This window comes from Crocuta crocuta, unplaced genomic scaffold, assembly GCF_008692635.1.
Source record: "Crocuta crocuta isolate KB4526 unplaced genomic scaffold, BGI_CrCroc_1.0 scaffold59, whole genome shotgun sequence".
Classification (NCBI taxonomy): Eukaryota; Metazoa; Chordata; class Mammalia; order Carnivora; family Hyaenidae; genus Crocuta; species Crocuta crocuta.
Window position 1 is genome coordinate 5155778 of NW_027551578.1, and position 13451 is coordinate 5169228.

Here is a 13451-nt window from a genome sequence, read left to right on the forward strand (position 1 = left end):
CATCAGAACAGATCTGTTTAAATATTCCCCCTTGCAGTGTTTACAAGCCTGAGAACCAGAAAGTGACAATGCCTTGCCAATTTCCACTGCTTACGAGTGAAATGCAAGCAAGTCATCTGCACGAAGTGATGAAATTAAACTTAGACCTTTACACCACAAGGGTGATGCCATAGGGGGTAAAATTCACCCTCCTGATAGCCCTCCAAGAGCCGTGGCACAAAGAAAGGAAAGACATGGCAGGGAATTTATAAACGACACTCTCCACTCACCTCCAGACAATAATCCTTAATTGGGTGAAACGTTTCAAAAAAGAAATGCTCTTGGATACGTTGCCAATTCTTCTTGGCATTCCTGAGGATTAAAGATATGGCGTGAGGACCAGACAAGGGAGAGAGCTCGGGGTCGGGGTGAGGGGATCAGTCAGATAATCAGACACGGAGTGTGAAGGTCAGAATGACGGAAAATCATGGGAATCTTATCCTGAGATTTATACACCCCTACCTCCCAGATCAACACAGACTGACACTGAGCTTGACATTCTGAAATGGAAGTCCGAGAAATCACGGTTTCATAGTCCTGCAACAATGACTCAACAGGATGTGAACCCAGGTCCCCATGCCTAAAAGTACAGGGATGGTTCCCATGGATGGCGCAGAGGCCTGCGTTCCGTCAACGCCAACGGGACGCGGAAACGGACGGCCGTCAGTGAGCAGTGACGGGGGACCTCACAGGAGCAGCCTGTGACATGCAGGACTTAACACAGGAGGGAAAAGGATTCTGAAAGGGAACCGTATGGGGCGCCTGGGTGGCTCAGTCGGTTAAGTGTCCGACTTAGGCTCAGGTCATGATTTCACGGTTTGTGGGTTCGAGCCCCGCGTCGGGCTCTGTGCTGGCAGCTCAGAGCCTAGAGCCCGTTTCAGATTCTGTGTCTCCCTCTCTCTCTGACTCTCCCCTGCTCATGCTGTCTCAGAAATAAAACATTAAAAAATAAAAGGGAACCGTGTACAAAATCTGTCCTTAGAGGACAGTCCTCAAGCTTCCGCCTGGCAGTGCTTTTTCCACCCCGAAGATTCACAGTGCGTACCAAACTCCCGGTGCTCCTAACCAGACAGATGGCACAGGGGCAGGTTTTACAGTCTTAACACATCTGCCAAGTTTTCAGAGGCAGAGGGGGTGGGGACAGAACTTCTAACACAGCTGGTGGTGGTTTAAGTGCAAATTCATGATCAACAGCCCAAAAGCAAAGTAGCCATTCTGATGCATGTCCCAGCAAGCTCGCTGAGCACTGGCCTGGCGGCCCTCGCCCCAGGAGTCTCTCTCCAGGGAACAACACCTGGCACATGCCCCAGACCACAGTCCCTGAACTGTCCCGTTCTGGAGCCTCCAGCCTGTTCAAAGGGTCTAATCTTAAAAAAAGGAAAAAAAAAAAAAAGTACTGCAGCACCATCAGGTGGGGCTGGAGAGCTAGCCTGAGGTGCACTGCATGAGGGGACACCCAAGCATGAGGGGACACCCAAGCATAAGGGGACACCTTTGGGGGCAAGGGGTCAAGGACAGGGTAAGGAGATGGGCTTGCCTTTACGTGACACCTTTCTGCACTGTTCAACTTCCTAACCACAAGTCCTTATCAACTACTATGGGACGCCCGGGGGCTCAGTTGGTAAAGCATCCGACTTCAGCTCAGGTCACGATCTCACAGTTTGTGGGTTCCAGCCCCGCGTCGGGCTCTGTGCTGACAGCTCAGAGCCTGGAGCCTACTTCCAATTCTATGTCTCCCTCTCCCTCCGCCCCTCCCCTTCTCATGCTCTCTCAAAAATACACGTTAAAAAACGTTTTAAAAATAAAAAGATAAAAACAACAAATGTTACCAAAGATAAAATACAAGCCCTCCCTTGACAGCGCATACTCCACAGCTATTCTGCCGGGGCAGTTCACAGAAGAGTTTTGGGAGAGAATTATACCCACAATGAGGCTTTGTTTTTACCTTTTTTTTTTTGGTAATTAAAGACATACAAGTGAAGAAACTAAGCTAACTTAGGCAGCAAGGAGCCCATCACTGGATTCAACATACTGTATTGTCCCACCCACTCCTAGCCCACTTTAATTTGGTTTCCACCCCACTACTGAGGCTACTGAAATGGCTCCCACTAAATCCAGTGGGTGCTTTTAGGCTCTCATTTAACTTACCTCAAATCTGCCCATTATTCTACCCCCCAGTAACTAACACATGACTTCCTCCCATTTTTTTTTTTTAAGCTTATTTATTTTAGGAGAGAGAGAAAACATGAGTGGGGGAGGGGCAGAGAGAGAATCCCAAGCAGGCTCTGCCCTGTCAACGCTGAGCCGGACACGGGGCTCAATCCCACCACCCTGGGACCTTGAGCTGAGCCTGAATCATGAGTCAGACACCTAACTGGCCGAGCCACCCAGGTGCCCCTCCTTGCATTCTCTCCTGCGGGCCTCTGATCTGTTCTTCACACTTAAAATTAAAGGCAAAAGCAAACCCAGCGATGTCATTCCCGAGTTTAAACAATTCACTCAACTGAAGCCCTGCGGGCCGGCCTCTGCTCCTCACCTCCTGCGTGCCCTGCCCCGGGGCACACTGCGCACAGCGGCACGCCAGCCTCGGGACCGCCCAGACGCCACTGTCCGCCACTCCCATCTGCCCAGTGCCTACCTATCCCATCAGACGGCGGCTTAGAAAGGCCTCCCTTCCCACCCAGCCTGGAGAGGCCGCATTCTCTCGTCGCAGTCCTTGCTTTTCCACTGGAGTACCCACCATGATTCAATTTATTATCTGTATGACTGTCTACTTGATGTCCTGTCCTTCGGACCGGGAGCCACACGGAGACGAGAACCGTGTCCACCTGGCCTGCCACTGACGCCCCACAACTCGGCCATCACCGGCCACGAAACCGATTCTGCCATGAATCGGAAGAGCAGAGATGGTCCGATGCCCAGGACTCCTTATTTTTATTGCTTAAATCTCCTACTTGGTGCTAGGATTTTAAAAAGAATTAAGTTATTCTGTAAAAATGGGTTTTATTGCTTAATAAAAAAAAAAGGAGCTAAACCAACTGTTTTTAGAAATCAAACCACAGCTACCCAGGAACTTTGGAGCTCAACCACCAGCCCAAACATCCCAAAGGCAAACGATAAGCCAGGACTTCAGCACGGAGAAATCTGTACACTGACAAAGGCCNTCCCTGGAAAGGTAGGAGCTCGAGGCACGGCCGTGGTCGGCTACTAATATCGATGACCGACCAGTCTTTGCCGGGACCACAATTTCTATACAATGAACCGTGTACGACGTATCAGAGGTGGTCAGCCCCTTCCTTTGCACTTTTGTCCATCACCCGTTAACCTGCTCTGTGTCCCCAAACTAACTCTCTCCTCTGGTCTTCCCTGTTGTATCTCAGCAATTATATTTTAGTATTTACTTTTGCTGAATTGAGCATCTTCCTCCTGAGCCGTCAAAACCTCCCTTACCCACTTAGTCACCTAAATGCGTCTTTTCAACCAATGTGTGGGAAGTAAAAGGAGGCAGAAGGGCTATCGGTACCCTGTGGCCGTGGGCCTGCCTCAGTCCTGGCCCCCCACGTGAAGCTTCGTAACGACTCACAATCTTACACCATCTGCGAGCCTGATGGTCAAGCAAAGACCCCCCATATGTTACTGGTTTTCCAAACACTACTTCATGTGCTTCATACACTGCCTCCAACCTTTATCTGTCCGTTTATAAATATTTGTGTTTCTGAGCTTCTATTTAAAAAAAAATTTTTTTTAAATGTTTTATTTCTGAGAGAGAGACAGCGTGAGCAGGGGAGGGTCAGAGAGAGAGGAAGACAGAATGTGAAGCAGGCTCCAGGCTCTGAGCTGGCTGTCAGCAGAGCCCGGCGCGGGGCTCGAACCCACGAACCATGAGATCATGGCCTGAGCTGAAGTCGGACACTTAACTGACTGAGCCACCCAGGTGCCCCTGTTTTTGAGCTTCTAAAAGAAACTCTTTATGTATTGACTTATGATACTGCCTGGGTCTCTGGAAGTTATAAAAACCGTGGTGTTCTTGCATAGTGATAACCAATGATAATAAGAATAAAACAACAACACTCCCTTAGAGCTGGGGAAGCAAGTTCAGACACCAGGCGACGGGATACTCCAGCCTGCCTCCGTGCAGTGACTTTGAACAGGGCTGGCTGTGGGAGAGGCGGCCTGTATGGAACACTATACAGCACCCGCCTCTCCCCCATCCTGTAGCAGTCACATCGTCTCTGTTTGATACTGAGCATCTGTGCAGGATCTTGTTTGGGAAATAGAGACAATTGCTTAAAAAAGGGAAAAGAGAAAAAAGCTTCCATTTTTAGTTGGCACACCTGGGCAGCTGGGAGCACGTCTTTAAAGCCAGACCGGTCACCTCCCTAGTACTTCTCTGACAGCTGAAGATGGGGACCTTCAGCTCTACTGAAGGGGAGTATCTGAAGTTACGTAAAACATTATTTATAAAATAAAGGATCAAGGATAAGAAAGCAAAAAAATAAAAGGTCGAGACGAAGGTGACCACAGTTAGAAGGGTGGTGAAACCAGGCGTCTCACAGGGCCCTGGCCACGCCCCGCCTCATCCAAGCGCTGATATCCGCGTGCGATGACAGACGGAGGCGCCTCCTTGTCCCCTCTGCTCTGCTGGAGTACAGTGAGGGGGAGGGGGGCTGCTTACCCTGCTCCGGGCATGTTTTCCACTTGGCTAAGACTGGACTCAATAACAGAAGTCAGAGCGTCAAATTCGTCCACGTGCCACGTCTTACACATGCGCCAGATCCTCTTAAGAGCCACTAACGCGTACAGGCGGATGCTGAAATTGTGACTGAAACACCACTGCAGGACGATGACAAGGGCTTGCTTCAGAACTGGTTTCTGAAAAGAAAGGGCAAAGATCTTTCACGTGTGAAGCTGGACCCTTGACTGTGCGACGGTGGAGCAGACAGATGATGTTCCGATGTCGCTGGCTTTGCGGCAGTAGGGCTCAGACAGCCCAGAGCGCTGGCGGCCGCAGTCTCCTCCCGAGGCGGCTGCGGGGCCACTCCCCCGCATGCCGGCACCTGCGTTACTGTGGCCGGAGCACCTCCACGACAACCCGTACGTCCCCACAACGTGCTAGCGATGGCCCCCATCATGTATGACCCTTCCCTGGGCTGGGAAGGTGAGCCGTGTTCTCTAAGAGCCCCACTTCTGGTGCACTCCGATGCCTCTGGAGCAAGGCGTCCCACGCAATGCTGTTTTCCTCCTCATCTTTGACTGTGAATGACTGCTGGACCCACGTGGCACTGAGTGGTGGCAGGGAAATTAAAAGGTGGGGAGAACTGTAACGAAAGAGTTTAAACTTCCCTGTAGTCTCTTCCTGCGAATTCACAGACCGTTCTGTCTTCACAGCCTGCGGACTTCACGCAATACCTGTCCCTGACTTCCAAAACCACTCAGTTCCACAGATACCGGAAGGCAACGGAAGCGACGCAGATTAACGCAGAAACCAGATGGACTGGAACTTTTAATACAATATCAGGAGCTACCCCACTGCTTCTACCAAGCGGGTCATCTGTAAATGTTTGCAAGGCTGCATCTAGCTAAGAGTCCTAAGGTTTCTACTGACTAAAAACCCTGTTCACAGAAGCCTTTTACTGACACACAGGCACGGTTAACAGCTCACTTCAGTTTCCCAAAGCTTCTTGGAGAAGGACAAAATAAAGATATATATGATCCTATTAATTCACTCCTTTATTCAAAATATGGTCAACGTTTACCCAAAGGTCACTGCCAGCATCACACGGACAATGTTGGGAGTTAAGAGAAGACAGACACAAAACCATAACACACAAACGACCGTCCTTGTGTGATGAGCAGCTTCAACAAATACCATGTGTACGAGGAGCAAAGTGCAATAACTAGTCACATGAGGCCCGGCAAAAAGGGCAACATGGAGAAAGAACTTTGTTTTTTAAGTAGGTTCCCCAACAGGACACTTGAACAAACAAACAAACAAAAACATTAAAAAAGAGATCAAGACCTGAGCTGAGATCAAGAGTCAGACGCTTAACCGACTGAGCCACCCAGGTGCCCCAAGGAAGAACGAGTTTTAAGAAGAGGAGCAAGGGAGGCTGAGGGGCGCACGAGATGCACAGCCGAGAAAACCAGGACATGCAGTGTAGAGAAAGTATATTTATTTGGCCAGAAGGAAGATGGAGAGAAATGTCTGGGAGGCCAAAGGAAAGTGGCACCTTCCAGAAGACACACGACTGGGTATCTAGTTGTATTTTAGAAGTTGAAAACCAAGGCAGGTTACCCAAGACAACCGAAACACCATGAGGAGAAAATTTAAAAATTAAAAGAGAGGGAAAAGAGAATGGTGATTATTAACTGCTAGTAACTTATAGTCCTTTACAATTTTACAAAGCATTCATGCGAGAGCACCTAAACATAAACACTACCACTAGCATTTCTGTAACCCCGTGTGTATAACCTGTGCAGCTTCACAAGTGGATCTTACCATCCCCAAGCCCCACATCCAAGAAAACTCATGTGAAGACAAGATGGACCAGAACAGCCCAGCATCCCCAACGTGACGCGTCCAGCACCCAACTCCTGACTTCTCCCACAACTTACGTGGGGTCCTTACTGCCTCGGCACTGCCTCCCTTATCCCATGCCAATCGCTCTGATCTCCCAGGCAGGACGAGACCACTCACCTGCGGCCCACACCTGCTCTTCCCTTGGCCTGGAAAGTGCCCGGACCCTCATGTGGCTCACCCACTTCTTTCAGGTACGTGTTCAGGATCGCCTCCTTGGGAAGGTCTCCTCTGAACACACCTGCTGAAAATAGCTGTCCTGCCCCAGAAAACCGATCTCCAGCCCCGTTCTGCTTTTTTCTTCAAAGCCCGTGCCACCACCTGACAGTATAATGTCTATCTGTCATCTCTCCCACCCACCAGAATGACGGTGGAGACCGTTTTGGTCACTCTAGAATCCCCAGGGCCTGGGACAACCACCAGGACTCAAAGAAAGCACAGGACAAACACTGGATGGGGAAGGGAGAAAGAACTGCTCCAAAGTACCCCCGTGACAGGGCCTGTGGCCAGCTGCCCGCACTACACACCCCTACTCCAAGGTCCGGCTTCTCCAGGCTCTGTCAGAGTCCTCTCCCCTCCCTACTCATCCCTTCCCCTGCAGCTTCCGGGCCCTCCTCCCAGGCATGGTCTCCAGCCCGTCACTAACCTCCCTCTCCCACCTTCCTAAGTCACAGGAAAGTGTGCACCCATTCTGATCCTCAATGTGGCTTCTGGACCGTCACTTCTCCAACATCAAAGGGGAAGCCATGGCCTACCTCGTCCGTCCAGAGCCACAGCCCACACCTTGTCACAGAGCCTGTAACTGTTCCCTTCTCTAAAATCTTAAGGCCCAGTATTCCAACTGCTGGCCCAAAGCACCTGTCTGCAGTCTCTGTCCTGGTCACCTCCTCTTTCCCTCCTGTACTCCTCATGGAATTCCCCCAAGTCACAACCTCCTGGCCGCCAGACACTATGGATAAAGCCCTGATCTTTTCTGATCTTTCCAGGGCACCCCACCCTCTTGGCCTTTCTCTCCTTGAAAAGACCTCCTCCCCCTCCTTAAGGCCGCCCCCGCCCCCCTCGCCCTCTTGCTGTTTCTGCTCAATCTCTTCCTCTCCAGTCCCGTAAATGCTGGTGCGCCTCTGGGCTCTGTCCTCGGCTTCCTGGCTTCCTTATTTTCTCAGGCTACACACAGTCTGCATTAGTTTCCGTGGCTTCAGTCCATTCACGGCCCCCAAGCTTGTGAGTCACAGCTGCTTTTCTTCTTTTAACTGAAACGTTACTGAGATCACTGTAGACTCATGTACAGTCGTAAGAAATGAGAGAGAGACACCCCGTGCCCTGTACACTGTACGCCTGGCCCAGCTCCCCCTCCGGGTAACGTGGCAAGTGAGAACACGGTATCGCAACCAGGATGCCGCCACTGACATCATCCACTGATGTAGCCTGGATTTCCCCAGTTTTACTTGTCCTCGTTTGTGTGTGAGGTGCATCTGTATTCAGTTCACCGTTTTATCGCATGTGTGGGTTCACGTCCACGATACTCAACAGTTCCAACACGCAAGGATCTCTCCTGTTGTCCTTCATAACCACCCGTCTCCTTCCCACACTCTCTCCCCACACCCGCTTTTTATACAGCGGACACAGTGTTATGAAAAATACTTGAATTTGGGGGCACCTGGGTGGCTCAGTCAGTTCAGCGTCCGGCTTCAGCTCAGGTCGGGATCTCATGGTTCGTGGCTTTGAGCCCCACGTTGGGCTCTGTGCTGACAGCTCAGAGCCCGCTTTGGATCCTCCGTCCTCCTGAGCCCCTCCCCTGCTTGCATTTAGCTTCCGCTGGGCAGTTCGGCAGAAATGAATCTTTGTCACAGAATCACTGAGGCACTGAAGAAATGGGCTCTCTGCTCTCTGCTGCACCACTGAGCCAGGGTCCTGCCACTCTGTTCCAGGCTCAGTAAGCCGTAGCTACGGGGCGTTCATGGAGCCAGGACACTGGACCCCAGCTAACGCTGACCAGAAAAATCAAATGCCTGCCTGACCGGGCTTCTCCCCTGCAGATCCCGTGCAAGTGCAGGCTACCTGGAGGCCTGGCTACAGGATGGTTTCAAAAGAGAGGGTTTTGGTGTTCTGGGTGCTGCAGCCCGGGCCTTACCAGAGATAGGTGTGGTGAAGCCCGACCTGTGGCTCCCCGGATCTTCAGCAGGGACGCTAAGGCACCCTGGTTCACCTGCAGCCCTTCCACACCCTCTGAGTGACACTGGCAACAGCACCCATCTATCTGACACGCCGCCCCTCCCGGTCTCGGCTGCGGTCCCTAAGTCGATGACAGCTTCCGAGGTGTAGCTCCTATTCAGACCTCCTCCAGAGCCCCAGAGCTCCAGTGCCTCCCATGCTCATGGGACACCCCGTGGGTGACACACTCACCATCCCATCCGCTCATCGCCCTGTCCTCCCTCCACCCCCCGCCAGTCTGTTCCTCCTGCTACTGCCCTGCTCCAGTGAAAAGCACCACCGCCCCTGGAGGCCCAGGTCGCTTCCCAGCTTCCTGCCTCTGAAGCCATCCGCCAGGCTCTGGCATTTCTCGCCAGCACGTACCCATCACGTCCATCCACCGGCACCCTCCACATCCCAGGGCAGCTCGAAGCACAAAGGTCACTACAGCAGCTTCCTGGCGGTTTCCAGTTTTACCTCCGTGAGCAAACTGCACCTGCCCACAGCAAGCACTCACCCTGCTCATAGTTCAGGGGCATCTCGCCAGGGCCCTCTGGATAAAGGCCAAGTTCCTCCCACACGGGGCGCTGGCTGTACGTCTACGCCACTGTTGAGCCGCCTGACCAAGTTCCCACACCACGCAGGAGGTGGAGCTAAGACGCGACCACGGGGCCCATTCACTCCAGCACTGTGTTCGTCTCCGCGTCCTGCCTGACAAGGGCCCTGCCCACGCTGCGGCCTCACAGTCGTCTCCACCTCCACCCCGGGCCAGTGTCTCCCGGATCCCGACAGCGCCAGGCTTCCCGGCACTGCCTGCTCCTTCCCCGAGTGCAGGCCTCTGCGCTCGGCTGCAAGTCCCCCCTGCGGTGCAGCCTCATGCGCTCCCCCCACTGCACACACGGCACTGACAGATCTGCATCCTGCCTCCCCAAACCTCCACGCTCCAGTGTTGCGCTTCATTACGGCAAGCCCTGAAACCTATTCTGGATGGATGGATGGAGGAGTGAAATGGAAGCCTTGATCCCACTCTCTGACAGGTATGAAGGACTGAGGAGGACTGTGATAGGAGAGAAAGTACCTTCCGTATTATTTAATCCTCACAGACATCCGCCAAGTAGGTAGTATTATGTCCACTTTGCAGGATAGGAACACCGAAGGGATCGCGTCCAAATGCCCGCCTCCCCCTTCCAATTTCTTACCACTTCTCTCTAACCCCTGTCTTCACTCCATGCTCCGTTCAGATTCTCTTAGTCTTCACTAACGTGCCTGTCCTGACCTGACCCTGCTCCCACCCGAGACACTATGGGACACGTAGCGGTCACGCCCCTTCACCCTCCTCCGGGCTGTGACAGCTTCTCAAACTTGGCTTGTTTTTGACGATCTTGTCAGTTCTGAGGAGCAGCGGGGCAGGGATTTGGGTGATGTTTTTAAAAACTCACGATCAGACTGGGGTTGTGGTGTTTTGGGAGGGAAACCACAGAGGCCATTTTCATCGCAGCCTATCGAGGGCGCAGACTGCCGTATGACTTATCGCTGTCGCGGGTGCCCCCACTGCAAGGTCCCTGTCCCTTCCATGCTCTAGTCTTTGAAGGGCGGCCCACGCTTAGGGGCTGGGGGGTTATACGCCCCCTCCTTGCGGTCAGCGTCCAAATAAGTTATTTGGAATCCTCTACACAGGTGTCTCTCCCACTTGTTTATTTGGTCAGTCACTTATTTATATCTATACGAACCCATGGATATTTATTTCATATACTGGCTATAATCCCGTCTGACTTTGTGTGTTGCTGGTCCCCGTGCCAGCCCCTGGAGCCCTGTACCCCGCTTCAGACCGACCCCACGTCACGGTGTACGGAAAGCGCTTCTTTCCTGATGCCAGGAGATGCTCCAGATTTACCTTGCAGATTTTCTGCCCCAGTTCTAGAATCAGCTGCTTCTCCAAGAAGCCCCTGGTTCCTTTTGTGAGAGAATGATATGAGAAACCGAGATCTGGGAGCTAGGTATACATTACTTGTAAGTGCAAAAAAAAAATCTGGTATAATTCTCAACAGGGAAAAGAACGCTCTTATGATTCCCATACTCAAGATATACCGGTATTGGCCGTGACCATTCGGCTTGGCCAAGACCGAGCTACACGCTGTTCACACTTGAACACCAGTAATGCCATCTCAAATTCGCTGACAAGGTTGGACACACCGCACAAGACAGGACAGCACAGTGATGCATTTACTGGAGAAAGAGTGTTTTTCCCCCTCTGCTTTCAATTTCCACAGAACATTTAACGTTCTGACCTCTGTCCTGTTTGATGGTGGTTTTGAATCTTCTCGGACTACTTAGCACAGACCCGTAAGGTTAAGTGCATGTATTTCCACACCTTGGAGGGAAATGGAAAGTTTTGAGACTATTTCCAAGAAGTCTTTAAACAAAACCACATTTGTCCAGTAATAACGGATTTTACAACAGACACTGTGAGGGCCTTGGAAACAGAGAGACTAACAAATTTAAATGTTCCAATTTAGATTTTCTTTTTTTTAACAGAGAGCACAGGCAGGATAAAAGGGCAGAGGGAGAGAGAATCCCAAGCAGGCTCCACACCCAGCACAGAGCCCAACATGGAGCTCGATCCCACGACCCTGGGATCATGACCAGAGCCAAAATTAAGAGTTGAACGCTCAATCGACTGAGCCACCCAGGTGCCCCCAAATTGAGATTATTCTATTCCACTAATCAGCATTCCTTCTTTTGGATGCTTTGAAAAATAAATCTAAAATATGTAATATAAACCGGGTGCAAACAGGGCTGAGTGGGAAAATAGCCTGTTATTTATACCAGATCTAGCAAGAGATCTTCTAAGATGAATTCAGTTTTAGAACTTCCCTGAAGGATTCTTGAGCTATTCCAGCCACCCTGCCACAGGACAGTCCCTTGTCTGACCTCTCTCGGTAGATTGCAAGCAAATCTTTCCTGTACATATTTAAAGTAGAAAGACAACACGTGATGTTATTTGTTGCTCGAGCTTGCCTGATCTCGCCAGAAGGTGTTAACAGAAGTTTTTACATAACTATAACTCACACACCGCCATCTGGCTGACAGACACTGTAAGACACGAGCAATTTCAAGATCGTCATGATCTCAGGAGCTAAAATGTGGGGGGAAAGGATCTGAGTCTTAGAACTGATGAAACAGGGTAACAACTAAATCTGATGGTTACTTTACTGTGTAAAGACAAGAATGCAAGAACACTTTGAGAAACTCTAGGAAACCTTTCTCTCCCTGTACTTTTCTTTCACTTTCGACACCAAACGACACTTCTTCTTCCACATATTCAGTTTTCTCCTAGAGTTCACATCTCAGTGCGCTCTTTCCTGTGGATCAGTAATGCAGAATCTTGCTCTAAGTCTTATTGGCAGGTTGTCCTGAATTCTTACCAATTTTGCAAAAGTGATTAACCAGGATTAGCTACAATCTCTACTTGCCTGTGGGGTAAAGCGCTAGGGAGACGGCTCAAAGCCTGAGAAAGATGAACAACTGGCCTCACGCTCCAAACGCTGATGGCCACAGCTCACCAGCCTTCATGCAAGCTCTCTGTTTGAGCACCTGCTCAGTAACTATATCAGTAAAGGAACAGCTAAAGATGCAATTAAGGGAAGTCCTACTTAAATAATCGTATGTAAACACCTGCATAAAATTAATGACCTATCACTAGAAATTGCCCACTAGTAGTCTGCAGATTTAGTACGTGCTCAGGCACACCTCAGTGTATGTGTGCAGGTGGGTAACACCTGCCTGTGTATCTGTGTCTTTGTACGTGTGCGGAGTAGCCTGAGGGAAGAGAAGTGGCAGAAATCACAAGAAATACTATATGTGAAAAAAAAAAAAAATTAGTACAGGGGACCCTGGGTGGCTCAGTCAGTTAAGCTTCCGACTTGGGCTCAGGTCCTGATCTCATGGTTCACGAGTTCGAGCCCCGCGTCGGGCTCACTGCTGTCAGCACAGAGCTCGCTTTGGATCCTCTGTCCCCCTCTCTGCCCCTCCCCTGCTCGCTCACTCTCTCTCAAAAATAAACATTAAAAATATTTTCAAAAATCAATACATATGTATGCAATTCCATTTTGATCGGTCGTTCAAACTCTTCTTACAGACATATTTAAACTCACCTTTTCTGGAACATTTTGCATAATGATGTCCAAATGTGACAAAACCGATAAAAATGTACAAATGCTCGTTTTAAGGTTTTCTTCGTCCTGGAAAAAAGTCAGATAAATAAAACAGTCATTCAAGGTTCACTGTGGCGCCGGCAGTGGGGCCCAGGACAGAGGCGGGGTGTGAGGTTGGCAGGGCCTGGGCGGGATCTGGGATGAAAGGCACAGAAAAGTAGAGTTTCACATTCCTAAAGCTGAATGCCAACAAAACACTCAGCAGACGCCACAAGGTTACAAACGAATTTAACTGTGAGGCATGTGGTGTGGCCAAGGGCACACTCACCTCAGAAGAGGCACAGGCATCACGGGGGAGCAGAAAGGAAAGAGAACTTGTAAAAAGTAAACACAATGCACTAAGTCTGAGGTGATGGGGAGGCAGAGGCAGTGAGGCAGCGGTGTGTGTGTGTGGGGGGGGGGGCGGGGGGGGCAAAGGGGCAGAAAATTAG

General features: G+C 50.7%; 1 protein-coding gene across 1 annotated transcript in view; it reads right to left on the reverse strand.

The window, feature by feature from the left end:
* TARBP1 (tRNA guanosine 2 -O-methyltransferase TARBP1) overlaps nucleotides 1-13451 on the reverse strand; it is a 77448-nt gene that overhangs the window by 6141 nt on the left and 57856 nt on the right. Inside the window, exons 25-27 of the mRNA XM_077751692.1 lie at nucleotides 12961-13047; nucleotides 4715-4911; nucleotides 270-351 (exon numbers count right to left, since the gene is read on the reverse strand). Coding sequence (XP_077607818.1) covers nucleotides 270-351; nucleotides 4715-4911; nucleotides 12961-13047 — 366 coding nt within the window. The remainder of the gene's footprint in view (nucleotides 1-269; nucleotides 352-4714; nucleotides 4912-12960; nucleotides 13048-13451) is intronic.